The 25,096-nt window shown below is 48.7% G+C and overlaps 12 protein-coding genes across 12 annotated transcripts; 8 read left to right on the forward strand and 4 right to left on the reverse strand.

The window, feature by feature from the left end:
• Positions 1–664: 664 nt before the first annotated feature.
• ONS95_005132 (uncharacterized protein) lies at positions 665–2,767 on the forward strand (the record flags this gene model as incomplete). Its single annotated transcript, XM_058498527.1, has 4 exons — positions 665–734; positions 782–913; positions 965–1,148; positions 1,197–2,767. The coding sequence occupies 4 exons, from the start codon at positions 665–667 to the stop codon at positions 2,629–2,631; spliced, it is 1,821 nt and encodes a 606-aa protein (XP_058352041.1). The 3' UTR covers positions 2,632–2,767.
• Positions 2,768–3,041: 274 nt separating this feature from the next.
• On the forward strand, positions 3,042–3,893 carry ONS95_005133 (uncharacterized protein; the record flags this gene model as incomplete). Its single annotated transcript, XM_058498528.1, has 3 exons — positions 3,042–3,329; positions 3,396–3,473; positions 3,519–3,893. 3 exons carry the CDS (start codon positions 3,042–3,044, stop codon positions 3,891–3,893), a joined length of 741 nt encoding a protein of 246 aa, XP_058352042.1.
• Positions 3,894–4,334: 441 nt separating this feature from the next.
• On the forward strand, positions 4,335–6,025 carry ONS95_005134 (uncharacterized protein; the record flags this gene model as incomplete). Its single annotated transcript, XM_058498529.1, has 7 exons — positions 4,335–4,454; positions 4,511–4,890; positions 4,954–5,342; positions 5,426–5,525; positions 5,578–5,678; positions 5,759–5,928; positions 5,975–6,025. The coding sequence occupies 7 exons, from the start codon at positions 4,335–4,337 to the stop codon at positions 6,023–6,025; spliced, it is 1,311 nt and encodes a 436-aa protein (XP_058352043.1).
• A 22-nt stretch (positions 6,026–6,047) lies between these two features.
• ONS95_005135 (uncharacterized protein) lies at positions 6,048–6,863 on the forward strand (the record flags this gene model as incomplete). The annotated part of the gene is made up of 5 exons (XM_058498530.1): positions 6,048–6,088; positions 6,142–6,318; positions 6,369–6,451; positions 6,516–6,596; positions 6,652–6,863. The coding sequence occupies 5 exons, from the start codon at positions 6,048–6,050 to the stop codon at positions 6,780–6,782; spliced, it is 513 nt and encodes a 170-aa protein (XP_058352044.1). The 3' UTR covers positions 6,783–6,863.
• A 666-nt stretch (positions 6,864–7,529) lies between these two features.
• ONS95_005136 (uncharacterized protein) lies at positions 7,530–8,648 on the forward strand (the record flags this gene model as incomplete). The annotated part of the gene is made up of 1 exon (XM_058498531.1): positions 7,530–8,648. The coding sequence occupies one exon, from the start codon at positions 7,530–7,532 to the stop codon at positions 8,646–8,648; it is 1,119 nt and encodes a 372-aa protein (XP_058352045.1).
• Positions 8,649–9,071: 423 nt separating this feature from the next.
• On the reverse strand, positions 9,072–11,061 carry ONS95_005137 (uncharacterized protein; the record flags this gene model as incomplete). Its single annotated transcript, XM_058498532.1, has 6 exons — positions 9,072–9,190; positions 9,241–9,426; positions 9,491–9,824; positions 9,883–10,277; positions 10,338–10,449; positions 10,537–11,061. The coding sequence occupies 6 exons, from the start codon at positions 11,059–11,061 to the stop codon at positions 9,072–9,074; spliced, it is 1,671 nt and encodes a 556-aa protein (XP_058352046.1).
• A 511-nt stretch (positions 11,062–11,572) lies between these two features.
• Positions 11,573–12,674, reverse strand: ONS95_005138 (uncharacterized protein; the record flags this gene model as incomplete). Its single annotated transcript, XM_058498533.1, has 2 exons — positions 11,573–12,463; positions 12,639–12,674. 2 exons carry the CDS (start codon positions 12,672–12,674, stop codon positions 11,573–11,575), a joined length of 927 nt encoding a protein of 308 aa, XP_058352047.1.
• A 470-nt stretch (positions 12,675–13,144) lies between these two features.
• On the forward strand, positions 13,145–13,872 carry ONS95_005139 (uncharacterized protein; the record flags this gene model as incomplete). Its single annotated transcript, XM_058498534.1, has 2 exons — positions 13,145–13,482; positions 13,674–13,872. The coding sequence occupies 2 exons, from the start codon at positions 13,145–13,147 to the stop codon at positions 13,870–13,872; spliced, it is 537 nt and encodes a 178-aa protein (XP_058352048.1).
• Positions 13,873–14,850: 978 nt separating this feature from the next.
• RHO2 (Rho GTPase) lies at positions 14,851–15,836 on the reverse strand (the record flags this gene model as incomplete). Its single annotated transcript, XM_058498535.1, has 5 exons — positions 14,851–15,141; positions 15,189–15,380; positions 15,434–15,439; positions 15,490–15,568; positions 15,805–15,836. The coding sequence occupies 5 exons, from the start codon at positions 15,834–15,836 to the stop codon at positions 14,851–14,853; spliced, it is 600 nt and encodes a 199-aa protein (XP_058352049.1).
• Positions 15,837–17,197: 1,361 nt separating this feature from the next.
• Positions 17,198–20,890, forward strand: NST1 (Stress response protein nst1; the record flags this gene model as incomplete). Its single annotated transcript, XM_058498536.1, has 2 exons — positions 17,198–18,688; positions 18,734–20,890. 2 exons carry the CDS (start codon positions 17,198–17,200, stop codon positions 20,888–20,890), a joined length of 3,648 nt encoding a protein of 1,215 aa, XP_058352050.1.
• Positions 20,891–21,685: 795 nt separating this feature from the next.
• Positions 21,686–23,210, forward strand: ONS95_005142 (uncharacterized protein; the record flags this gene model as incomplete). Its single annotated transcript, XM_058498537.1, has 3 exons — positions 21,686–22,154; positions 22,267–22,614; positions 22,768–23,210. 3 exons carry the CDS (start codon positions 21,686–21,688, stop codon positions 22,881–22,883), a joined length of 933 nt encoding a protein of 310 aa, XP_058352051.1. The 3' UTR covers positions 22,884–23,210.
• On the reverse strand, positions 22,761–24,459 carry ONS95_005143 (uncharacterized protein). Its single transcript, XM_058498538.1, has 2 exons — positions 23,642–24,459; positions 22,761–23,534 (listed from the first exon to the last, which is right to left on the reverse strand). Exons 1-2 carry the CDS (start codon positions 24,302–24,304, stop codon positions 23,379–23,381), a joined length of 819 nt encoding a protein of 272 aa, XP_058352052.1. The 5' UTR covers positions 24,305–24,459; the 3' UTR covers positions 22,761–23,378.
• Positions 24,460–25,096: the final 637 nt, after the last annotated feature.

Consider the following 25,096-nt stretch of genomic DNA (forward strand, 5'->3'; position numbering starts at 1 on the left):
TATAAAGGTATCGGGCTGGTGACCTTAAATATCGAATAATCATCCTTTACACTCTCTCTTGCAAAATATGCGATTGAACTGTTCAAAATGACCGGGAAATACATGATGATGGAGCCACTTATATCCCTATCCGCTGGATCTAATATTTATTGTTTCATATCCGTCTATTGTTTACTTCGAGGTTCATGCTTATTCAACGGGCGTATATTTAAACATCCAGCTCTCGCTTTGAACTCCGAATTGTCCATATCTCTTTCTTTTCGGTATTAAATGATATCCGTCGATAACTTCATATCTGGCCCGAACTTTGACTTGTTTCTTGGTGGCAGCTTGATTCCAGCTATCAACCCCTGCGCAAATGACCCTGTGTCTCGCTTAATCTCGCCTATCTCCCTCGTCACCTTTCTGAGCTGAAGTCGGCAGCCGAATTCCGGAGGCCCATCCAACTACCAGAAAGATGAATGCATGTCAGTGCCATAAATTCAAGGGACTCATTGGGCAGTAGATTTTGGTGTGGCTCTGTGAAGTACCTGCGCCACTACGTTGGTGGAAAGCTTGTGGACCAGGTACATTCATCTGTCTTCAGCTTATAAATTATTTTCGACTGCAGCCAGCTTCACGTCAACCACGCCAAGATTTAATCAATTACTGGTCTTTACTCAATATGCGCTTCGATTCATTAGCCAACGGCACTGCTTTCCTGATTAATGCCTTGCCACAATCTGTCACCAATGGTTCGTCACCCATCTGAGAGATCTGTTTCATGCTTAACAAAACATAGGAGCCACCGAGCTTGGAACTTTGGGAGCACCTACGCTTCCCAAATTTCTTCCTGGACCAATGTTAAAAGGGGGCTCTCCATGGAGAGACCGTACAGTGTGGAACACCAACCCGTCAGACTTCCCAGACACAGGTTTGTAAATCCCTGGGCCTCATGGATTTTCCCGGCTGATGTTTCTTGTAGGTTTTACTCGACCTCATAAATGGGAGATTTCAGTAGGAACGGTTGCCCCTGACGGAGTTGTGATGAACAACACTCTGTCGATTAATGGAGCATATCCCGGGCCGCTCCTGGAGGCCAATTGGGGGGACTGGATCGAAGTGGAAATCACAAATAATCTCTGCTGCGAGGGAACTTCGCTGCACTGGTACTCTATCAATAATCTCCGCTGTTTTCCATCACTGACATGAGTAAGGCATGGTCTTCTCCAGAGAGAAACTCCGTGGATGGATGGCGTGCCTGGGGTTACACAATGCCCCATCGCCCCAAACTCGACATTCACCTACCGATTCCGAGCCGATTCTTACGGCACATCTTGGTGGCATTCTCACTACAGTGCACAGTACGTCGCCGCTGCTCAAGGTCCCATGATCATCTACGTACCGACAAACTACGACTATGACATCGACTTGGGGCCAGTAATGCTGAGCGACTGGTTTCATCTGGATTATTGGGCAATGGTCGAAATCACGATGTTGCCGAATGGGTTCGGATCTGCAGGCTTCTTCTCTGCGGAGAGCATTTTGATCAACGGAAAGATGAACTATGACTGTAGCCTCACCAACTTGACTTGTACACCCGATGCTGGCGTGTCCAAATTCCGCTTTGAGTCAGGAAAGAAACACAGACTGCGACTCATCAACAGTGGATCCGAGCCCATCCAGAAATTCAGCATCGACGGTCATACACTGACAGTCATCGCCGTCGATTTTGTTCCCATCGTTCCTTACGCGACCAATGTTGTCACACTAGTCGTTGGCCAGCGCACAGACGTCGTCGTAGAAGCCACTGGCAAAGCAAGTGAAAGTTACTGGATGAGATCCGAGACAACCCCATTCTGCTCTGACGTCGGGCTCGACAACCTCACGGGTCTAGCAGCCGTCTACTACGAAGGAGCGTCAACCACGACGCTTCCTCTCACCAATTCGAGCACAACAGGCGAGCAACTCATGTTCTGCGACAACGATGACATAAGCTTATCTGTGCCCGAATTTGCTATGCCCGTCCCGGAACCCTCAGTGACGATTGAAGTGCACTGTGTCCTATGGAACAATGGCACCCACAACGTGTGGTACATGAACAATATCTCGTACCTCGATGACTATAACGATCCCGATCTCCTTCGAGCAAAACTTGGGAATCTGTCTTTCCCCGAAGTAGAGAATGTGTATAACTTTGGCTCTAACACCAGCGTTCGCATGGTCGTTTACAACCACATGGCATTGGCCTCTCACCCCATGCACATCCACGGACACAACTTCTATATTCTAGACTCGGGTGTCGGGAACTGGACCGACAATAGCACTGTTATCAACCCATCCAACCCCATGCGTAGGGACACGCCAAATGTACAAAAAGCAGTTGCTAATGCTGGGACGGCGAAAGAGTCGGACTATCAGGGAGACCCGAGTTATGTGGTTGTGCAGTTCGATATGGATAATCCGGGTGTATGGCCGTTTCATTGTCACATTGCGTGGCATGTTTCTGATGGTTTCGTAATGGTAATTCTTGAGCGACCTGATGATATTGAAAAGGAAATGCAAATTCCAGGTATCATGGCGCAGACGTGTCGAGATTGGGCCTCTTGGACAGTGGATCATGTTGTGGATCAGATTGACTCAGGCTTGTAGGCTTGCTCTGAAAATTGGTGTTATGCTCAAGTTTAATCGTGTAGTGTACTCAAGCTGTTTAAGCTGTATTGTTCTTGATCCATAGTCGGTATTCAGCTCCTAAATGGAGATTTATTGACATTCATTTATGCCTCGCTTAAATGTCAGACGCCAAATGACTTTCTGAGATATACAGCAATTTTTTCACAACAGCATTCCGGGCGTCGGCTCCGAGTAAGCACGTTCTCCAAATATTAAACGGACTTCGGGTGCCGGTGACCATTGTCAAAAATGCCAGACTCGAATTAATTTGACTGGCTTCGCAACATTTCAAGGTCTCGAGTTCCCGGGTTTGAAGTTCACACTATTGCACGCTGTAGTCATTTCGCCCCATCTTTGGAATCGCCCAACAAATCTTTTCGAAGCCCATCATGCCAGACTTGGTCGGCAAAATAGCCATCGTAACAGGTGGCTCCAAAGGCATCGGGCGTGCTACAACCGTTGCCTTGGTGAAAGAAGGTGCTACCGTGGTATTTACCTACAACACGAATCACGAGGCGAGCACGAACCTAGTGGAGGAACTAGGTCAAGACAACAGTTTGAGTCTTCGATTTGATGCGGGGAGCTTGGATGATATTGATGAATTGATTAAGACGGTTATGGAGAATTTTGGTCGAATAGACATCATTGTCGCCAATGCGGGATGTTCACCTGCAATTGTATGTCAAAAACCGAAATTCTTGGGTGAGATTGTGAATGGCAAAACTGACAAAGTGGCCCAGTAGGAGCTTCTACAAACTACCGAGGCAGACTTTGACGCTGCATTCTCAATGAACGTGAAGGGATCATTCTTCCTCGTCCAGGTAGGTGTTCTATCCACGACCTGGAATGTTCTAACAAAACCTTAGAAAGCAGCACCTTACCTCTCACCCGGCTCGCACATTGTTCTCCTCTCCTCCTCCCTCTGTACCACCTCCCAAGTTCCCGCCGACAAGCTTCTCTACTGTAGCACCAAAGGTGCAATCGAGCAGATGGCGCGGCTGATGGCTAAAGATTTGGGCCGCCGCAGTATTGCTGTCAACGCAATCGCACCCGGTCCCACAGCTACAGAAGCATTTTTTAAAGGCAAGCCGGAACCAGTGATCAAGGCCATTGAGCGGTTTAGTCCGTATGGGAGGATTGGGACGCCGGAAGAGACGGCCGACGCGATATTATTTCTGTGCAGTGAGCAGAGTGCTTGGGTTGCTTGGCAGACATTGAGAGTGAATGGGGGGTCTGCCTGAGGCTTACTGCTCTCTGTTTTTCTTGCTTCTGACTACGAGAGGGCGGGCCCTTTGCAATTCAGTCGTCGTAGTTGAAATATCGTAGCACTGTCTACTTGGGGCATAACTTAGCGAAAGTTACAAAACTTGTAGTGTCTTGGCTCATCGCCACTCCCCTCAAGAGTCCCTACCACTAAACCCTGTACACCAAGTTTCGTGGATAGTTCTGACCTTACGTCACGAGCCTTACAGGTGTCGAGTGAATTGATGGTTCGATATAAAGTTATGTCCAGCCGCGGAGCGTTTTCATGCTCCAATTGTCAAATCGCTGGCTACTCAACACCCCGCAAAACAGTCCAAGCTGCCCATCACTTCGACAGTCATTGAGCTGTCCACATCCCCCTCCACCAGATGCAGAAAGCTTTTGCTTGGATCGCTCAGGGTATCATATTTGGCTCCAGAATGACCTTCGCTCCTGGGATTCAGACTGTTTTCAAGTCCGAAGCACTCAATCTAGCACCAATCCAAGGGATGGCAGTTCCACTTGGGGATAGTTTCTACTATCTGCGACCTGAAGCCCGAGTAGGTCATCAAATTCAACGCTTTTGTGAGGACTCGTATTGGCTGACCGCATCAAGGCAAAGATAGACACTCCACACAGCGGACTGGTTCCGAGACCAGCGACAGTCCTGACATTCAGAAGCACGGGGTCACTGAATGCCTCTGATGTTGCAGCAAATTTGGCCCAGTTCGAATCCTCTGACGATGTGTACACGAAAGAATTTTCGTCAACCATCATTGTACAGCAACATGCGTCGCTAAACGGAGGCCTTGATTCCTCAGCCGTATCGATGTTGCAGGACAAAGGGGAGCTTTTCCGTCTTGAAGTCCCCGAAGTCCTGCCAGAGGGCCCATACTTCATTCTCAATGGCAGCATTTTTGAAGCATGGAGGCTCTATCCTGATACTATCGACTCCATCTTTGTGGCTACAAAGCTCAACCGTGGGGAGAGAAAGAGGTAATTCCATGATAGAGGCATTTCAGCACAAGCCAAATGGATACTGAACTCTAACTGTTCCAGCTACTCACGACTTGAGCTCTCGGGGATTTTTCCACCGGCCCTCGCGATTGCAGTGCCATCACGTCTCTACTTCATGCCCAGCGAAGCCAAACCCCTCAACGGGCTCCGAGTCGCTGTCAAAGACATATTGAACATCGAAGGGATTCACACAAGTAACAGGGTGAAAGACTGGCTGAAATTCCACTCCCCAGCCTCCGAAATTCCGCCGGCGGTGCAGAAGCTCATGGACCTAGGTGCTGTCATAGTTGGGAAAACAAAATGCACTGCATTTGCAGATCGCGAATATCATTCGTCGGACTGGATCAATTATCATCTTACCTTCAATCCTAGAGCCTGTGGTTATCTTGTTCCGGAAGGTAGCAGTACCGGGAGCGCCGCTGCTTTGGCAGGTGAGGAATGGCTCGACTTTAGCATCGGAACTGACAGCGGGTTATTGTATTCCATCTCTCGGAATTCTAACTGAGAACTACAGCAAGCGCTAGACTACGAATGCCTGCAGGAGCACAAGGGCTCTTTGGACTTCGTCTAACGTATGGAATGGCTTCCATGGAGAATGTTACTCCACTTGTGAAGTCAGTATTCATACCTCCGAACAAATAGATGAAAGCTGATGAATCTTGGAAGGGAATTCGATACAGAAGGCCTTCTGGCTAGAGATATCAAGACAATGCAACTAGTCTCAGGCGTCTGGTATGGACACAAAGAGGAAGCCGACAACACGAAAGGTAGGTTCGAAGAGAATTACAATTGAAATAATCGGCTTACTCGATATCACAGTTCCCAACGAAATTCTTTTACAATCCAGACTGGTCGGATTCCTCCACAGACCATCCTGCGAAAGCCATCTTCGATTCATTTGTTGTGAACCTAGAGGCCTTCATGGAGTTGAAACGGATCAATGTCAATGTGAAAGAGGGCTGGACCAATGATGATCCCATGAAAACAGGCAAAACATTCGAAGAAGAATTCTTAAGGGTAATATTTCCAACCCCATTGAAGAATTTGTGCTCATAGTGTCCAGACTTACGAACGGATCCACGGGCCTGCTACTTTAGACTTCCATTTCAAATAGAGCAAGAATTTTGCAGAGAAGAATGGACATGCCCCATATTCCACCGACTCTGAAAAACAGATGGTACGGCAGATCATGACATTGAAGACTGAAACGAGTACTAACGTTTAATTCAGGCCATACGTGACTACCATAACCAAAGGAGAAGTTGACGAAGCACACGAGCAGGCAAGGGTTTACAAAGATTGGTTCTGTAAGACGTTTTTACATCCCGAAGACGACCGATTCTCAAATGCGATCATGGTCGATCGCTGGAGCTGGATGGGGCCAAACTACCGCGATACTTTGAAAGAGTACGGAATCCACACCAGCAGCATGCCATCCAGAAGCTAATGTGTAGCAGAGCACCGAATATAGGTAGGGACTACGGCTTTTTGCAAGAGTTTAGCACTAGCTTCGCCGGAGTTCCAGAGTTGGTTATGTGCAGTGAGAATTCTATTTCTCGCTGTTTTAAAAGAGAAAACCCATGTTCTAATTGAAAATCATTTAGTCGGGCAGTGCGAATATCTCTCTGATATCTCGAAGCGGAAGGAGTACGCCCCAGTGGCTGCTTCATTCATTGGAGCTCCAGGTACTACTCTTTTTCAATCGTATAGAGTACCAGGAAGAGTACTGACAGCTTCCAGGATCAGAACATATGCTCATGAAGATGGCGGAGGAGTTTCTGACCTACGCTGGCATTCCAACCAAAGTTCTCACTGGGAAGACAGCATTTCCAGCACCAGAATGTCGGACTCCAAATGAATGGTATCTGTAGACTACTTAATATAGGGGTTGGTGGTGTAATCTATGCATCAGCATGAGATATCACAGTTAGAATGAAGAGAGCTCCACGTACATTGATCATCAAAAGTCCTTACTAGCGTTATCAGTCTCCTAGCCTAGTCTTACTTCAACCACTTTTCCAATATACGCGGTACAAATATCCGCCCTTATCGAATCACCCAGTAACCATTGTTTGAATTCCCAGCTTCTACACATCAAGACTTAAAAAAAAACCGAAGCTATTTCAGTAATTGAGACAAGCTCAAGAGGCGAGATTGAGACTGGGAATATGAGAATACTAGTCTAAGATAACAGAGAAATTTTCGACTGCTCGGGTCCAAAGACGGAAATGGACTTTGGTGAGGTTGAGATCCGGGTTAGACTATTGTGGAATTAAGCGAGCTTGTTGACCACCACGATCCCTGCAACAACACAGCATGAATTGCACAGAAGAGATCAGGCAGCAATTTTATGATCTAGGAAAGCATATTGGACTTCACTTTCGGAGATATTGGCGCCTTGATTGACTAGCAACTAAATTCTGCGCTTGTTATCTTTTAGGGCTGCGACCTCAACCCTTCCTCTCCTCTCGACCTCAAGTTGACAACGTGTCACAGCCACTTCATCTTACTTTGAACCTCGCAACTTCAAGTTGCAGCAACGCAGTAGGTCCAGTAATTGAGTCCTTTACCTTCATCTCTCTGTCCAGGCTCTGCTAATATCTGGCAACACTCAGACCATGAATCTCCGCGAGCTGGAGGACTTCCTTGAGACCCAGGAGATAGCCTTCACCTCTATCTTGAAAGCAACGAGAAATATCGATCCATTTGAACTGAAGCAATCTCTGACAAGACATCATGCCCAAATGGTCACAATCGCTGGAAGCAAATACCCCATGAAAGGTCTCGCCGATCTCAAATCGCCATCTCCTTCTCCACTCAATCCACCCTCCAGTAATAAGCGTCCATTCACCTACGACTCCGACTCTGCTGATCCATATCACACCCCAACCAAGCCCAAGGATCATAATAAGAATAAGAAAACTCCAACCTCGACGTCATCTTCGGGTTTTCGCGCCTCCAACCTCACCGGACGACTGAAACAGGCCGGCGCCGGAACCCTGTTTAAGCGCAAGCCAAGTTACACCGTATCTCCCAGTGGTTTGAAAGACTACGATGCGATCCATATTTCTTCAAGCGAGGGATCAGATTCTGAGTTTGCCGAGGCAAAGGAGAACCCCAACGTCGAAGGTAGCGATAGCGAAGGAGGCAAGAAGAAAATCCCGATCCGCAGGGGTATCGCTACTCGGAAGGATACACCAGCAAAGAAGAGGATGGTAGCTACGAAGAACTTTATGTCTAGACTTAGCGACGCGGCTGGTGAGAGCGATGTCGAAACTGGCAGATACAGCAACAAGAAGGAAGAGAGCAGTGAAACGGGCAATGGCGGCGCGAAGGGTGGCGCAAAGGGTGGCAAGTCCGATGCTGCCAATTCGACAGTAACTGTTGAGATTGATGGACCTGTCATGGGAATCAAGAAGGATATCACACGACTTGAAGAGTCCCTCGCCGAGAAACAAACCGAATTGAGTCTCATCTCCAACGTCCTTGCCAGACAGCCTGTTTTAGATATTGTCCGAGAACTCAAACAGACAATTCTGTCCAAGAAAGCATTACTCTCAAAGGATGGCAAGAGTTTGAAGGTACCAGAAGTCAATGGTGGGCAAGGAAGATCGACGGAGTCAAAATACAAGTCAATGGCTGCTACTGTTGAGGATGTGTCTGAGAGCGATTCTGATACACTCTTTAAGAGCCAGACAGCCACGAGGGGCTCAGCATCCAAACGAAGACGTGTTTGAGAAAGTTGGGAAATTTAAGTGAGTGAGATCACCCTGCTTTGTATTGATATGATGCTGATTAATGTACAGAGATCATTGCATTCACGACTCACGCGTTTCAATTTCGGCGTTTGGAGGATGAATCTTGAAGTCGTTGACTTTCGTTCGCAGCCGTTCTTGTGCCTTCACACTATGTTGATAATCTGTTTTGCCATGCTTTGTGTTCACTGCGGAATTTGCTCTGTGATCAATATCGGTGGATGCAGAACTGATCTGCTTTCATCTCTAGAGCTATTTGGCTCACTGGTATTTGACACAGACTCGGCATATGGATACACGATGGTCGGTCAAAGATCAGTACTGCGAGATCTGCAAGAGTGGAATAGATGACTGGAGGAGATGGCTTCATTGAGACTTTAATGAATTGAAATCAATGCAAGGTCATTATAAGATACCCTTCTTCTTCGCCGCCTTGATGTGTGCCCGTAACAGTTTACTCTCATTTTCGATAATCAGACTCTTGAATAGTGTATCCTCTTCAAGCAGGCTATCTTTGATTGCATCTAGTGTTATTAGCGAAAGTGACGTCAAGAGGAAGGAGACAACAACTTACAGAACCAGAACATCTCTGTCTTTATGTTGCAGAAAAGCTTGATCAACTCGGGGTCGCGATCTAGCAGCGAAGCTATCTCTTCGGTACGCCAGTCCAGCGTCAGTGGGGAGGTGCTGTTGTACAGCGCCGCATACGTCGATGTCAAGGTGTTGTACAGATGCTGGTTCAGCTGGAATCTTGCAGCGTCTGATATCAATATCAGCACACAATCGAAGCGCACCATGGCACGGTATTATTGCGTGTAACTTACGTATCATTGGACTAATGTCGTACTCGGGCAGCGTAGACCTGGTGAATACCATGTGGTGCTTGTATGTGAACAGTAGTGCCCACAGACACGCCCAAACCGCCAATGAGTTCTGCCTTCCAATATTTCCTTGGTCATATATAAGTCGATATAGAGCCGAGAACACTTGGATCTCAACGGACTTCAGCTCTCCACATACGAGCAATCTGAGTTGTGCCAATATGACTGGAGAAGCAAGTTCGCCTTCGACGCAATCTGGGGTTGACCAAGTGTACGGAATGATACGATACAGCCCGAAGAGACGATACAAGCGTGTGATTTTGGCTAGCAAGTCCTTCTATGTGGGATTTGGTCAGCACGAGTCCGGAGAAAGCACAGGAATGAAAGGTACCCACCATGGGCATATCCGATCTTCGATTGCAGTAACTTTCCACGAACTTCTCGACTGCCTTATGCAGACCCGAGAACGGGCCTGGAGCAAGCCGAACACCATCCCAACATAGGGTGAAGATCTTCAAAATTTCTTCAATGGAAGGGAGACGTCTGGGATCAAGTGCTAGGTGACTATTCGGGACACATGACGCAGAGCTGTGGAAATAGTCATGAAAAATGACATCTCGAGTCGGTTGATATCCCGAGGACTGGAATTCGATGACGTGAATCTTCAGGAAAGCTTCTGGGACGAGTGGGCTGCCTGGAAACCAGAGGTATGCGGGTTTGCTTGAGGGAATGTCATGGAGCGCCCGGATCTCCCTCGTATCTGACTCTATCCTTGTTTGATTCACGAGATCTGGGAATTCACTGTCAGTGCTAATTCTCATTCGGTGCTCTCACAGAAAGAGACACCCACCAACATTATCGAAGCGAATTGAGAGGAGGCTTTGCCTCATGCACAATTGATGGCCCAAAGCAGCACCTCCCGCCCGCGTGATGCAAGGCTCGCATGGTAGTCCGAAAGTACACTGTAAGATTAGCCTGCCGATCGCATCATCCAAAACGTCTTGAACATAGCTTCCAGACAAGTGGAAATAAATCATGTTTCCACTCACCCTGTTCTTTCGAATCTTGCATTGAATGCAAACCCCCACCTTTCTGTTCAAAGCAACCTCCTTCTTTCGGGATGCCGAGAAGGTTTTGCGCTTCCTAGGAGTCACCTCCTTGCTGGACGTTGAGGAGAACACAGTCACCGATTGATCTATCTTTCGCTTGAGACCTGCAGAGGATGACCGCTTGTCCGAATCTGGCGCTTCAGGAGATTGACGCGAAATTCTTGTGCCAATATCCCGAGGCGTGCTATGGGACGTGGGGCGACTTGCTTTGATAGCGGTGGCATCTTCGCACGTTAGAGTTGGTGGGAGTTGCATTTTTTCAAGAGAGCTCTTTGGCGAGGCTGTGCCTGAAAGTGTGTTCAAGCTATCTTCAACGTTGTAATGGGCAGAAGCATTGGATTGAATCGGTGATGAGCAATCGAGACCGAGAAATGGGCCGGCACTGAAATCCATGTCGAAGTTAAGATCGCCGAAGAAATCGAGCCATTCAGCCGCTGGCTGTTCCCAATAGTTGGGATCGTCCATGCCGTTTCCGTTCAGTGGTAGAGATTCTGATACAAGTTTTCGCTACTGGTACCGGGCTAGGTCCAAGAGTTGACTCTATACTCTAAGCGCGGACTGAAGTGAGGTATATATCCTCGCACTCAAAACCGCCAGCTCAGAGACTTTCACGATCCGGTGACTTCATTAGGAAATTTGCGGCATTGTTCTCTGCAAGGCTGGACGTTCCCAACCAATGGCTTCATGCACTTCGTAACCCGGTCTGAGAGTTGCCGAATTCGGATTTTGCGTGCAGAAAGGAATGAGGCGAACCAGCTAACGAGGCTGTAAGTTTGATTATGCTGCGTTGATGCCCAATGATGAAGGTCAATTGGGAACTGCTGCGAGTAAACATCACCACGTGACATGCTTCAAGAACTCACCTGTCTGTACTTACCTAGATACCTATCTTCAGGTATGCTGAGATCTCAGAGCTAGGACAAATTAAGGCGTGAATTGACCGATGAGCTGTTTTCTGTCGAGTGTCTGCAATAACTTACAGATTCGCCTGTGCCCCTTCCAAGCTCTCCAGGAAACCCAATACCCTTTTCACAAACCCATCCATTACCTCCTCCGAAGCTCCCTTCAAATTATGCAACGCACCCTCCAATATCCCGGAGTTGGCCTCATCTATCCTTCCCTCTCCCTTCTTAGCAATCTCAATCCACCTCCGAATGAGTCCCTCCTTATCCAGTTTCGGATCCACGTACTCATCACTCCCACTATGCAGCACACACAAAGGTGTCTCTCTCGGTAGAGCCCCAAAAGTCTTCATCAACCGCTCGTCATTCAAATCCGAGCTGAAGAAATCATCATCGCCATCATGATCCGGACTCGCTAGCGACAACCATCTTTCAGCAGACACAGGCGCCGGCCCAAAGAAACTCTTCATAGTTTTAGAAGGCAGGATCTCATCTCCGTCACCAGCTTCAACCATGGCTTTAGCTGCGGCACAACTCCCTGAGTAGAGAGCAGGATCGAGTCCGCTTTCGATGGCTTGACGATCACTTACTGGGCCTTGGAGGATCCCGCCGTCGATTTTTGCGCGAGAGGCGTGTCCAGAGCCGGTTAGGTACTCGATGATATCTTGACAGCCGGTGGAGTGACCTATGAGGACTATTTTCCCGGTCTTGATGCCCCGAAAATACTTGACGCATCTGGAGAGTTCGGCCACGTCTTTCTGCAGGTTGGATGTTCCCCAGCCAGTGTACGAGGATGAGAGGTGGACTTGAGCTAGAGTCCAGCTTGGTGGGAGGGAGGCTGCGAGCGGAGTCGTATAGGGCACTGTGAGAAGGCCATCGAAGAGACCGCCAATGAAGACGAGGATATTTTGGGGTGGTAATGGAGGTGTGGTGGGGGTGTGCTCGAAAGCTGTGAGGCGGGATGTCTGCTTTCGGTCAGTTACCGAGCGATGAAGGGCAGATTGATAGAATCAAAGGGAATAAAAATATTGTGAAAGATGATAGTTTTATGCTTCTCAGTTAATGTAATATCAATAAAGTAAGAAAAGTGTAAGCTGAATATAACAAATAACAATGGAAAACTGAAAAGAAATGACTGACATATTGATGAACGAGTCCCTTTCTTGGACCCGACATACTGAGCAAGTATCCTACTCAAAGTCTCCCAAATATACAAACAGATGAGAGTTTCGATTGAGATTGAAAACTCAGGCTCTGAAGAAGATTGACGGAGAATAATTAGAGAAGAACGAGAGATCTAGCTGTCTTGGAAGATAAGCAACTCTCAGTAATGCAGAACAATTTAGGTAAGCGTCCCGTACACACGTAAGACCAAACTCGGGCGAATCACCAATAAATGTCCTTAGTGAGACTGATTGAGTTGAGCGGAAGTCAGCGAGAGACGGGATTGGGATGAAGCTTGAAGTGAGCAGATAGATCCACCTTATGATCCACCCAGACCAGGGTCGGCATACTACAGCACGTGACATAGAAACCTCCCGCAAAATTGTCCAGAGCTTCCCTCCCTCATCAAGCTCCATACAATTCAACAACACCACCCACCCACCACGAACCCCACCAGGACGACTCGAAAAGCACACCCCAAGATGTCGTCCCTCCTCCACATCCACCCCCAACCGACCCTCCTCTCCGCCCTCCGCTCTCTCACCCTCTCCAGCAAATGCACCCATCTCACACCCTCCTCTTCCTCCACTACCAGCACACGAGCATTTTCCAGCACACCGGATCTCCTCGCCCGCAAAGACGACAAGAAGAACAAGACGGACCCACGGATAACGCTCATCAGATACCACATGCAGCATCCTGAGACGCCGCGGCCGCTGAAGTTGAGTCGGATGCGCGCGCTGAGGCATTGGACGATTCATCGGGCGTGGATGATTGAGAGGCGGAATAAGAGGGAGAGGGAGCAGAGGGAGTTGATGAGGTAAGACTTTCTTCACCCTTTGTTATATTTTCCTTTTCTTAACTTGACTTCCACGTCCTGGTAAACGTGGAAGCCCGTTCCAGAAGACAATGAAAGCACCGAAATGAAAAGAAGACACCACCTGCAAACTCACCTCAACTCAATCAAAGAAATTCTTTCACTAACACTCTCTTCCTCTTTTCTCCAAACAGGATGTATCAATCTATCCACTCTGCCTGCGAAGAACTGCGGACTATGGACCCGCCTGGATCTAAAGACTCGGGTAGGTTATACCGGATCGCGATGGAGAAGAAGGGGATCTTTGGGAAGGGAGGGGTGCCGATTGAGTATGCGAGGTTTCAGACGGATACGCCGGGGAAGGAGGCTTGGAATCATGGGTGGACGAGGTAGAGAGTGGGGAGGGAGATGTGGTGTTCATTTGGAGAGGACAAAGATTCGAGAATGGGGACTTTGTGTAGGGATATAGTGAGATGGCGGAGGTTAGATTTGTACCAATTTAGGGGAGAGGGACGGACGGGTTGTGTACAACTAAACTGTGGGAAAAGGAGGGGATGAGGGAGAGTGAACCAGGCTCATGTTCATCATGCTTGCTTGCTGTATATATTATGTACAAAGGCCATTTAGACCGACGAACCTACCAACCAACCAACCAACCATTCAACCAGAGCAAAACCAACTCAACCCTATTCATCGCAAGCCATGCCGCAAAGTCAAGATCCCCATCCACTCCATCCTATCCCATCCCATCCCAGATTTCCACACTGAGATCTCCCTAACTGAGGATGCAACAAATCAAAACAACCAACTCAGCTCGAATAAGGAGTGCAAAGACCACCAACAGACGTGATCAGTCATTAAAGTTTCTTCTATCTGGCATATTCTGCAGGCATGTACGTATGCATGGCATGTATTGTGTATCCCAGTCAAAATCTCTCGCATGCTTGCAAAAATTAAACCCTCTTTTCGTGGAACCAAATATAACACAGTAAGCAAATTTGAAGGGGGGCTCCCAATTCGCGCTCTATTTCGACGGATTATCCGGCTGCAGGAAAAGAAAAAACTTTTGGTATGTGCAGTGCAGTAGCCAGTGGAATTTGGGCCGCAGAAGATGCCTCCCGAGTCAGTCTCTCGCAGTCGAAGTTGTGCAGGTAGATAAAATAGTCAGTCAGTTAGTTGGGTGGTGAGTTTGGTGAGAATCTAGACATCCTTGAGATCCAGCCACCTGTGTTTTGTTTTTGGAAGAGAAGTCGGATTATGTTCGTCCATTAGAAAAAATTGTACGTTCGAAGTATGGTTGGCCGCTCCTGTGGGTGTTGTGTCTCTGGCCGCCGTAGGTATCTCTCATCTCGCCCGGTTTGGGAATCCCGTTCATAGAATGACACAGCATCCGCCGCCCTCCCCTTTCTCGAATGTAAGTAGAGCTGCTCTTGTGGCGGCTTCGAATACATCATCCACTCCTTCTCCTGTCAATGACGAACATTCCAGGTATTTGCGGGCTCCAATGTCGTGTGCAATTTCTGTAGCGTCTCGGGTGGTGACGAAGTGTTGTGATCTTTTCCGCATCTCTTCAATGGCGACTGGGTCTTCTCTCAAATCCTTCTTCAGTCCGACTAATATGATTGGGACACCGGGACATCGTTCGTTCGCTTCCTCAACCCACTGGTATGGCATTAGAACTACTCAAAAGTGCCTTGAGCAAAACCTACCTTGTGCTTGACGTTGTCCAGGGAGTCCGGTGTGTCGATTGAGAAGCCAATTAGGATGACGTGGGCTTTTGAATATGCCAGAGGCCGTAATCTTTCGTAGTCTTCTTGTCCTGCCGTATCCCATAGGGCCAATTGCACACTCTTTCCATCCACCCTACAATCCGTCACGTAGTTCTCGAAGACCGTGGGAACCTAGAAAGAATTAGTACCCGGGAATATCGTCCTGGCTTGCATATCCGACTCACATAATGCTAGAGTTACACGTTAGCAGGCTTCTTGTACGTTCAAAGTGGTAACTTACTGTTGGGAAATAGCCAAGAGTGAATACACTGAGGAGTGAGGTCTTTCCACAAGCGCCGTCACCAATGATGACGAGTTTCCTGTTGGTTTACCTGTCAGCAGAGCTCGAGGAATGTCACAAGTCCTCCATCTTAATTGCCGACGACGCGGAATGTTTCAATGCCCGCATGTAGCCAAGGATCCCCTCAATCGATCTTCATGTGCCTCAACCCAGAGGCAATCTCAGAATTGATCGACATCTCCGGGGCTTATATATTCGCAGGTGTACCAGACACTTCCCAAGCAATTCCCCCTTATGAAAGATTTGTCCACGTACCTCCGCATAACATTTGACTGTTGTTGAGCCATGGCGTCGATGGGATCGTATGATGCGTTTCGAAGAGTAGGAGGTGTTGGGAGACGGAGAACTCGAAGGACCTGTACCAGCGAAGGCAAGGAGAAGTGTCAAGGGGCTCAATTCCTCTTTGCACGAGTTGGGCGGTTATCCACCAGGAGACAGTCGTCGATACGAGCCTGGGAAGTTTGTAGGCAAACCTAGTCGGATAAGCTGATACAAGGAGGGAGGCAGTCGTCCACCGCACGAGATGAGTGATCGGGCGGATTGGTGATGATGTGCTTCACTCTCGTGTATTAGGCCGTGGGGAATGGATCAGAAGTATATCCCCTTTGCGTTGCAGGGCAGGGCAGGGCGACTATTTATTTATTTATTCTTGAAGAAGAGCAGCGCTGCGCTGCGCTGCGGCGGCTTAACTTGGAAACCCGCCCGCTGGGCTGAGCCCGGTGGCCGTGCACTGAAGCTCCTCTTGTGGTTAGACGGCGGCGCTGACGATCGCTGCACTGGGCTCGTGATGCGGAGGAGAGATGATGCGGGTGAGGGCGAGAAAGTTAGTCAGGGTATTGAAGCCGTGAAGAAGAGGACCAGAGGATCAGAGTCACGGTAATAAAACGAGGCTACGAGTATTCATAAACTTGACTTGTGATTTACCTATTAGTGAGGAAAACCGAGGGAAGAACAGGATTCGCGTCACGGCCGAGTGAATAATCACCGACCCTGTAATTTACCTAGGTATTGCTCGCTAGTTGACCTGCAGCGCAGCGCAGCGCAGCACAGCTCAGTCAGTCCAGTGCACATCGCTGTTGAGAGCGAGAGCAGCGCAGTACTAAGTCTCGCAGTGCAGTAGTACTTACAGTATACGAGTAGTGCGCTGGGATTTGCACTACTTTAGATGCCAAGAAATCTGGCGCGCTACTCGTAGTGATGTTGTGCCTGACCTGACGTGGGAGTCTCGAGGGAGTTCACCAGGTTTGATCTTGGAGGCCTGAGGCACACATTCATGTTGACGAACAAGCAACTTCATCTGAGAGTTGTGATCCCAATACATCCACATCCACGCCTGGACTTCGACGTCGCCCTCCGACTTCACGATTATCTCGCCATTCCACGACAAAAACACCCTCGATTCCGAGCTCGGCGGACTCTCGAAGTGCCCTCATCCCTCGCAGACCCCCTGATACTGCGCCGGAAGAACAGACATCTTGGTGGGGCAATACCTGAAATATCCACTACACCCTTCCTGTGAGTTCTAGGATCCCTTTGGAACCTCTGGCCTGGTTCTTCGTGGGAGGAAGTCTTGTCACAGAGTCTAATACGTGCGGTGGGAACAGCTGCCACTCGTTCATGAGCCAGAAGCAACTTGCCTCTCATCGGAATGCCCGCGAACCAACGGCAAAAGACTGCCCAATCTCCCCCGTCTCCCTCCACAAAAGCAACTGCGAAGTACACAAACAAGGATGGTTCCAAGTTCATAACTGTCCCCAAAGTGACGAACATTTCCGATTCCTCTGAGACCTCCCCAGCCATGGCACAATCTGCAACCAAGACAAACGGCCAAATGCCAAACTCTCCGCCGGCAACGAATGGTTCTGCACCTGCTGTGAATAGGAAGAAACAAAAGCGAAGACAGAAGCAAGCTGCGAAACTTGCTGCCGAACAGCCAACAGCTCCTCAGACTTATGGCGCACGATCTCAGAGGACCTTGCAAGGCCAGATGCAGGATTTGGAGGAGCGCTTTCGGGACCAGGCTCTGGACGAGCAATACGACGAGAATGGTCAGTTCGATCCAGCAGAGGGTGAGCCATATTACAGTGATGAGGACGGAGATGCGTACTCGGGTTCATATGGTCAAGAGGGATCCCCTACGAACGGATACGCAATGCCTTCGTCGAATCCCTCCGGAAAGAAATCAAAAAAGAAAAAGAAGTCCAAAGGCTCTCAGCCGGAACCCCCAACTCATATGCACCACGGAATGAATGGTCTATCTCATAATCACGTATCGCTTCCCTTGCCTCCGTTAGCTACAAACATGCCACGAGGTCCTGGTATCTCGAAGGAGAAGATATGGAATACATCATCTCAGGAAGAGCGCGAACGAATAAAGGAGTTCTGGTTATCTCTGGGAGAGGATGAGCGCAAGTCGCTTGTCAAGGTCGAGAAGGATGCAGTTCTGAAGAAGATGAAGGAACAGCAGAGACACTCGTGTAGTTGCACTGTTTGCGGTCGCAAACGTACGGCCATTGAAGAAGAGCTCGAGGTTTTGTATGATGCATATTACGAAGAGCTCGAGCAGTACGCAAATCACCAAGGAGATGGTGTACCGCCAATGATGCCCCCGCCTCGACGTTTTGGTGCCATGAGCGGCCTACAACCTCCAAATCGCCTACCGCCAGCCTTTAGTGGCCAGCAGCCGTCACGTGGTAGAATAGTGGAACAAATTGGTGATGATGAAGAAGATGAAGAAGGAGATGAGGAGTACAGTGACGATGATGTAGATGAAGACGATTACAGCGATGAGGAACCGGAAGAACTTCCGCGCAGCCACGCGACCGACTTCTTCAATTTTGGTAATAGTCTCACAGTTCAGGGGGGAATTTTGACAGTAGCGGATGATCTGCTAAAAAACGACGGGAAGAAGTTCATAGAGATGATGGAGCAGCTTGCAGAACGTAGGATGGCACGAGAGGAAGACGCTCGGGAAGCATTTTCCAATCCTTCTTATGGTCATCCACCAAACGGCGCTATGCACCCTCATAATCATGCACATAATCACCCACCTCCGCCAGAGGAGGATGAGTACGATGATGAAGATGAGGAAGAGGACGAGTACGATAGCCAGGATGAGGACTATGACGAAGAGGAGATGGTATGTGAGGGATGTCCGGATTGTGGTCAGTCTAACAGCGAGCAGGATACCATGACTGAAGAGCAGCGAATGGAGGAAGGACGCCGGATGTTCCAAATATTTGCAGCTCGGATGTTTGAGCAGAGAGTCCTGACAGCTTACAAAGACAAGGTCGCAAAAGAGCGACAACAAAAGCTCCTCGAGGAATTGGAGGAAGAGAGTAGGGCTGATCAGCAGAAGAAAGCTAAGAAAGCCAAGGACGCCCAGAAGAAAAAGGAGAAAATGGCCCAGAAGAAGCAAGCCCTTGCTGAAGAAAAAGCTAGGCGGGATGCTGAGAAAGCCGCTGAAGAAGCTGCCCTTCGTGAGGCAGAGGAGAAGAAGGCCGAGGAGCAGCGCTTAAGAGCAGAAGAGAAGCGAAAGAAGAAAGAAGCTGCGAAGAAGGCTGAGGAGGAAGAGCGAACACGCAAAGAACTCGAAAAACAGCGGCGACTCCAAGAACAGCGCGAAAGACAGGCTGAACTGGATCGCAAACAGCGTGAAGCCAAGGAAAAGGAACGCAGAGAAAAAGAAGAGCAGAAAGTGAGAGAAAGGGAAGCTAGAGAAGCCAAGGAACGTGAGATGAAGGAACGAAAAGAAAAGCTTGAAAATGAGAAGCGGGAGAAAGAGGCTAAGGCAAAGTCTGACAGAGAAGCAAAGGAGAAGCAAAAGCGTGAGGAGCTCGTTGCTCAGCAGGCTGCTGCTGCTCAAGCTGCTCTGGCTGCAACTCAAGCGAAGCGACCACCAGTACCAATACCTGTGAACTTGCAACCTCATACCGTTGCTTCTCCCCAAATTCCAGTTGCCACGCCGGCGATTCCAAAAGTCCCAACCCCGATCAAGCTTCGAACGACTTCGTCTCAGCAAGATTCTAATTCCTCGGTGCCTCAAACGCCACAGACCGGCAGCGTGAGTCAGAACGTTTCCCCAGTTCCATCAACGCCTTTGCAAGGCAGTCCTGGGCCGATTGGACCTCCTGGAAAGAATCCAGCTCAGAATCTGTACCTGCATCATCCTCAAGCAACTTCGCCAATACACGCTGCTCTGAAGAGTCCTCCTGGAATGCAACAGCCAAACCCATTTGGGGGCATGCCGCCAATGGGAATGGGCTTTCAACCAGGTATGCCAATGATGGCCCCTGGATTTGGTGCTGGGCGCATGCAACATGATCCCATGTTCCCTCACCAACCCCAATTTAGACCTATGCCTGGACCCAACGGGATGCCCCTCCATCCTGGACTCGGTATGCATATGCCGCAGGGCAGAGGCTTTCCTTTGCCTCTTGGACCACCTGGATTTCCACAACAGATGCCCAATGGCCTTGGAGGTATCGGACAAGCTTTTGGTGCACCGAAGGAGGGACCGCCATCACAATCTCATTCGAGACAGCAATCCGGGACCTACGAGGCACCAGGTTCGCAAGCTCAACCCATAGCTCGGCCTGCGCCTATTGGTCGACCAGGTAGTGTTGTTCATGGCCAGCGTCATGGTGACAATGGGAAGACCGATATGGATGACCTGAGTAACCATCTGGGAAGCAGTGCTCTACTGGATGATTCCGATGAGCCGATCAGCTCAGGTGCTGGACCAAGACGATCAAGTGCGGCACCTGGCGGTATCAATCGTCAGCCATTTGTCACGCCTTTCGGTATCGACCCTGCTGCATATGGTGGTCCGATGAATGGTTACAATGGCTGGGGCGTCCCAAATCCATTCGGCCCATCGTCTCTACCTGGTTCGAACTACATGGGAGGACTTGGTGGTGGCTGGGGCTCTGCAAACAATTCCTTTGGGGCGATGGGTGGGGCCCAGCCAATGCGCCCATCACAGCCTCGCTCTGTTGCTGTTCGACTGATGATTTGCCGCGCGTGTAAAAGCTTAGAGGGCACAACCGCCGACAACTTCTTTGACATCAATCTCATCAAAGAGAAAGTTGACCTTCTGAATCCGCCTGGTGATCAGCCAGTTTCCGAGAAGGAATTGCTTGACATCTGCGAAACCGAAGGCAATGCAGTCAACGGCGGTGGGTCCTTCGATATTCGCCAGGATGGGAACACTCAGTCTATTCGATATGAGAACGATGTCCTACCTCATCGACCGTTAGGTGCCCCTGGGGAGATTGGTAGTCCTATCGTTGGTCATAGCACCATGTCTCGCTTTCCTGGTCCACCACCTGGTCTGTTTTAATCATCCTCAAATACATCATTCCCATATCAATGACTTTGCCTGCCTACTTCCACGAGATCCAACCGGGACGAATATTCTTCTTTGTATCACTGCATCTTTTGCATGGCCCTCTGATTTGACTGGCTGGCTGGCGTCTTGACTCTCTTCACGGCGTCCTTTTCGTGTCGTTCATACAATACCATACCAACAATACCTGCCTACCTAACACGATCGATCTGCTACTTTTGACACTTTGTGTGCGATGGATGAGGCCGCTGGATTTTCTGGGCTGGCAATCTGATGCCGTGCCTGCCATACAGATGGGGGAGATGAAAGTATTGTATTAGCGTGAGGCTTACTCACTATCTACTTTTGGAGCCAAGTGAGATCACTCGTGCTCAATTCTATGATTGTCCGCGATGACTAGTTCTGATTTCAGATGTGATGATGTAGTGCCTGCCTAGTAGATGAGATCAATTTTGCATTCAGCTTTGCGACCGTACTGCAGGTGCAGCTGTCCTTTCAAATACTTGGAGCGATATTAAAACCACCTCAGAATCTCATTCAGCTGCCCAAAAAATAATGCACGAACCACCGAGATCTTAACGTTCTACAGTTCCCTTCTCCGCACTTTGTGCCACCCGAACCATCATGCAACACTATCGCATCCCCCTCCCACCTCAGGATAGCAGCACTCAAAACAACAATCACTGACCTTACTCCGCTCCATCCCAACTCCTCAATTTCTCATTCCACCACCTCTCACTTCCCTCATCTCACCCTATCAAACGGACAAAATAATAAAAGGAGTAAACCATGTCCCGCCTCCCCAACAAAACGACCTTCTTAACCGGCGGCGCCTCAGGCATCGGCCTCGCAATCGCCTCCATTTTCCTCTCCCATGGCTCCAATGTGTTCATCCTCGATTCTTCTGCTGAAAATATCGCTACTGCTGGCGCGCACTTGGCGTCTCTCTTCCCTCCTCCGTCTCCATCTACTTCCCCTCCTCAATTTATTTCACCTCCTCCCTCTGCGCAATCTATTTCCAATTCACCACCGCGCTCCGACGCTCAGAACAGTTTCCATACAAGTTCTAAATTTCTCTTCAAGCAAGGCGACGCAGCTGACAGTGCATGTTTGAAAGACGCAATTGACGAATGTGTAGAGGTGTTTGGAGGACTGGATATAGTTGTTTTGAATGCGGGGGTTTTGCCGAGGGTGAAGGGGATTCTGGAGGTGAGTGGGGAGGAGTGGGAGAGGGTTATGAAGGTTAATGCTTTTGGTCGTGAGTTTTTCTCTTTCTCATACTGCAGATTGGCTCTATGTATAACAGTGGGATCTACTGATGGGGGTGTGGGATGAATGGTGAGACTTGGTTTATGATTGATGGTGCATAGCATTCATTGGCATTCAACTCTCTGCCCGGAAGATGATTGAGATCAACGAGCAGAACCACAATCTCGAAACACATCCGCTACCCTCACCTCCAACTACAACCTCCAACTCAAATCCCACCATCGGCACCATCCTCCTCACCTGCTCCACCTCCGGCCTACGCTCTCGCCCCGGCGTCTCAACCTACACCATGTCGAAATTCGCCGTCCGAGGACTGACTATCGCCGCAGCTCAGGAATTGGGCAAGTTTGGAATTAGGGTTAATGCTGTTTGTCCGGGGATGGTGGACACGCCGCTTTTGAGGGGGGCGGGGTTGGATTCTGGGAGGGTGGGGAGGGAGGGTGCGTTAGGTGAGTGATTTCTTCTTATTTTTTTTTTGGTAACTGGTCTTCAACTCTTTTCGTTGCGTCTTGTCGGGACTGTGAGATGCAATAAGATGTTTTGTGGAGGGGATGTGACAGATTTGGTGGAGATGTAAAAGTACTGACTTGTTTGATGAGTAGAGAGATTCGGTACACCGGAGGAAGTAGCGAAGGTATTTCTGTTCCTGGCCAGTGAAGATGCTTCGTTCGTTACGGGGAGTTTGTATAGAGTTGATGGTGGGTTGGTGGATAGCTGAGTGAAATGAAGTGTACGAGGGATTGCTGGGTAATTGAGAAGGTCGCTGTACCCGACCATTCCAGGTTTGTCGCGCGAGTCAGGCGCTGTGCTAAGCGAGGTCGGTGTTTACTTCTGTTCTCATTTTACTAACCCATGGATGATTTCACTTCACGGGCAGTTTAGTTATCATGAAATCGAGAGGATAAATAGAAGCCAACCATCTGTGACACAGATACAATTCTTGCGCTTTACTGCGCAGGCTTTGCGGTACGGCTGTTTTCTTCGATAAACTGAATCATGGAGGAAGAATATGTCTGAGAGGTTTTCCAAATCGTAAAAAAATATATTCTATGAGGAAATTAGAAGACAGGAGCTGCAATCTGTCGTTCTACAATAATTTTGTAATGACAGTGATACCAGCTAGGTGTTCGGCATTTAAATGACAAGAAGAAATTGATGGATCAGTAGTATCATAAGCGACGCTGCCCCCAAAGCGTTCGACCCGACATGGCCTTCAATAGTTGCACCCTGTCCCAGTGACAACAGCGGAGCATAGGTTACCTCCGTTGATGACAACCAAGTTTGTGCGTATCCAGACTTTGTCATTGGAGCTGTCATATATGGTGAATTGCACGTGTGATCCACCGGATTGTCCCATGTAATCTAAGAGCTATTGAAAAGTCAGCAGGGTTCGAGGAGTAAGACAAGAACTCAGCTTCCAAAAGCTTCGGAAATCCGCATTCTATATCTGGAGCCGAAAGGGGAAAAAGAACTTACCACGCCACCAAGTTCCGCAGCATATTCGACCCCAACAGAGTTTGCATCCCACGGTGGCTCAACACCTGGGCACCCCAGCGTCGTCGTTCCAGTTATGGCCCAGCCCTCATTGAAGTCGATATTGCCTGGCGTATTCCACACTTTCGTCTGACTCGGACAGACCGTACCGTCCCCCGCCCTGGCCGTAAGTCTAGAAAGTGAGCGTTTTGACGTAGGTGGGATGGGAAGATTTATAGCATAATTCGAAACATGAGAGAGGCTTTGAGTGATCGTGGTTCCTGCATAGCCACCAGCCATAGTTACAAGCGCATGGCCAATAAAAGCCACACCGGTGTCGATGATACAATACGCCGTGCCACTCTTGGAACCGTCGTTGCTACAGCTTGCAATGGCGGCTTTCACATCCGAGGCGCCTTGGACGTAGATGAATCCAACGAGATAGATTCCGGCGTTTTTGAATGAGAAACTGGTCAATGCGATGTCTTTGTGACCTGGATACAGTCTGTCAAGTTGGGTTTCGGTTACGTTGTCGTTGTAGTGTGCCTCGAGACCGGGAAGAGCTAGTCCTGCGTTTGCTCCTCGACCAGCTATATGTGAGATGTCCTGGCCAAGTGTTGCCGAGGTAAACAGCCAAAAGGCTCTCAGGATAGTGGTGGGGCGCATGTTACTTAAAGAAGGGTAACAAGAAGTCTAAATGTGAAATTTTGTGTGATGCCAGACAATGGTGATGCAACCAAGTCTGTAGGTCTTTGGGGGAAGGTGTCAAAACTTTTGAGGATAGATTGCTTGTATCCAGTATGTTTAACATTAAAGTTCCTTACGATTTATATAGGTCTTCAAAAACAATCCAAATCTCGTATAATCCCACAAAAAGATTGAATCCTGCGGCTGAGTGAGAAATTTAGAGAATCCGACCCTGTTTCGAGCTTTCACCCGTTTCGGCAAAAGTAAACAAACCGCTTGACTAAGAAGCGAGTTTTAGTGCATAACAAGCTTTGGCTAAGCTTCTGTCAGCGCTCCCCTACAACCACAAATGGCAATTATGCTGACGCTGAAGTAGCTGTGAGTACGAGAAAATGCAACGTTGGCCATCTTTGGATTTGTTCTGGTCGATCTTTGCCCGCTTGAGAGGACCCAGTCGTCAGCACACCGACGAATTTGTACGACTTGTCATCAACACGATTTCAGGGGGAGGATATCTTACATCTTACCTCGTAAGTATCTTCATAGGATTTCCTTCTAGCTGACGTCTATGGCTGTTATTATTTTGAGCGCTAGGCACTATTCTAGATGATTGTGGAACCAATAGATGCAAACAAATTGTCAGCTTCAGAAATACGAGTAGCTTTCTGCATTCCTAATTCGGAAGAAACTACTGTTCCTGAATTGAGCAAAAGCACTATTACAGTATTGACGTGTACTTTGCTTTTCGTATATGTAATACATTCCCTTCAG

Source organism: Cadophora gregata (assembly GCF_030347475.1).
Source record: "Cadophora gregata isolate MNR1 chromosome Unknown scaffold_15, whole genome shotgun sequence".
NCBI lineage: Eukaryota > Fungi > Ascomycota > Leotiomycetes > Helotiales > Ploettnerulaceae > Cadophora > Cadophora gregata.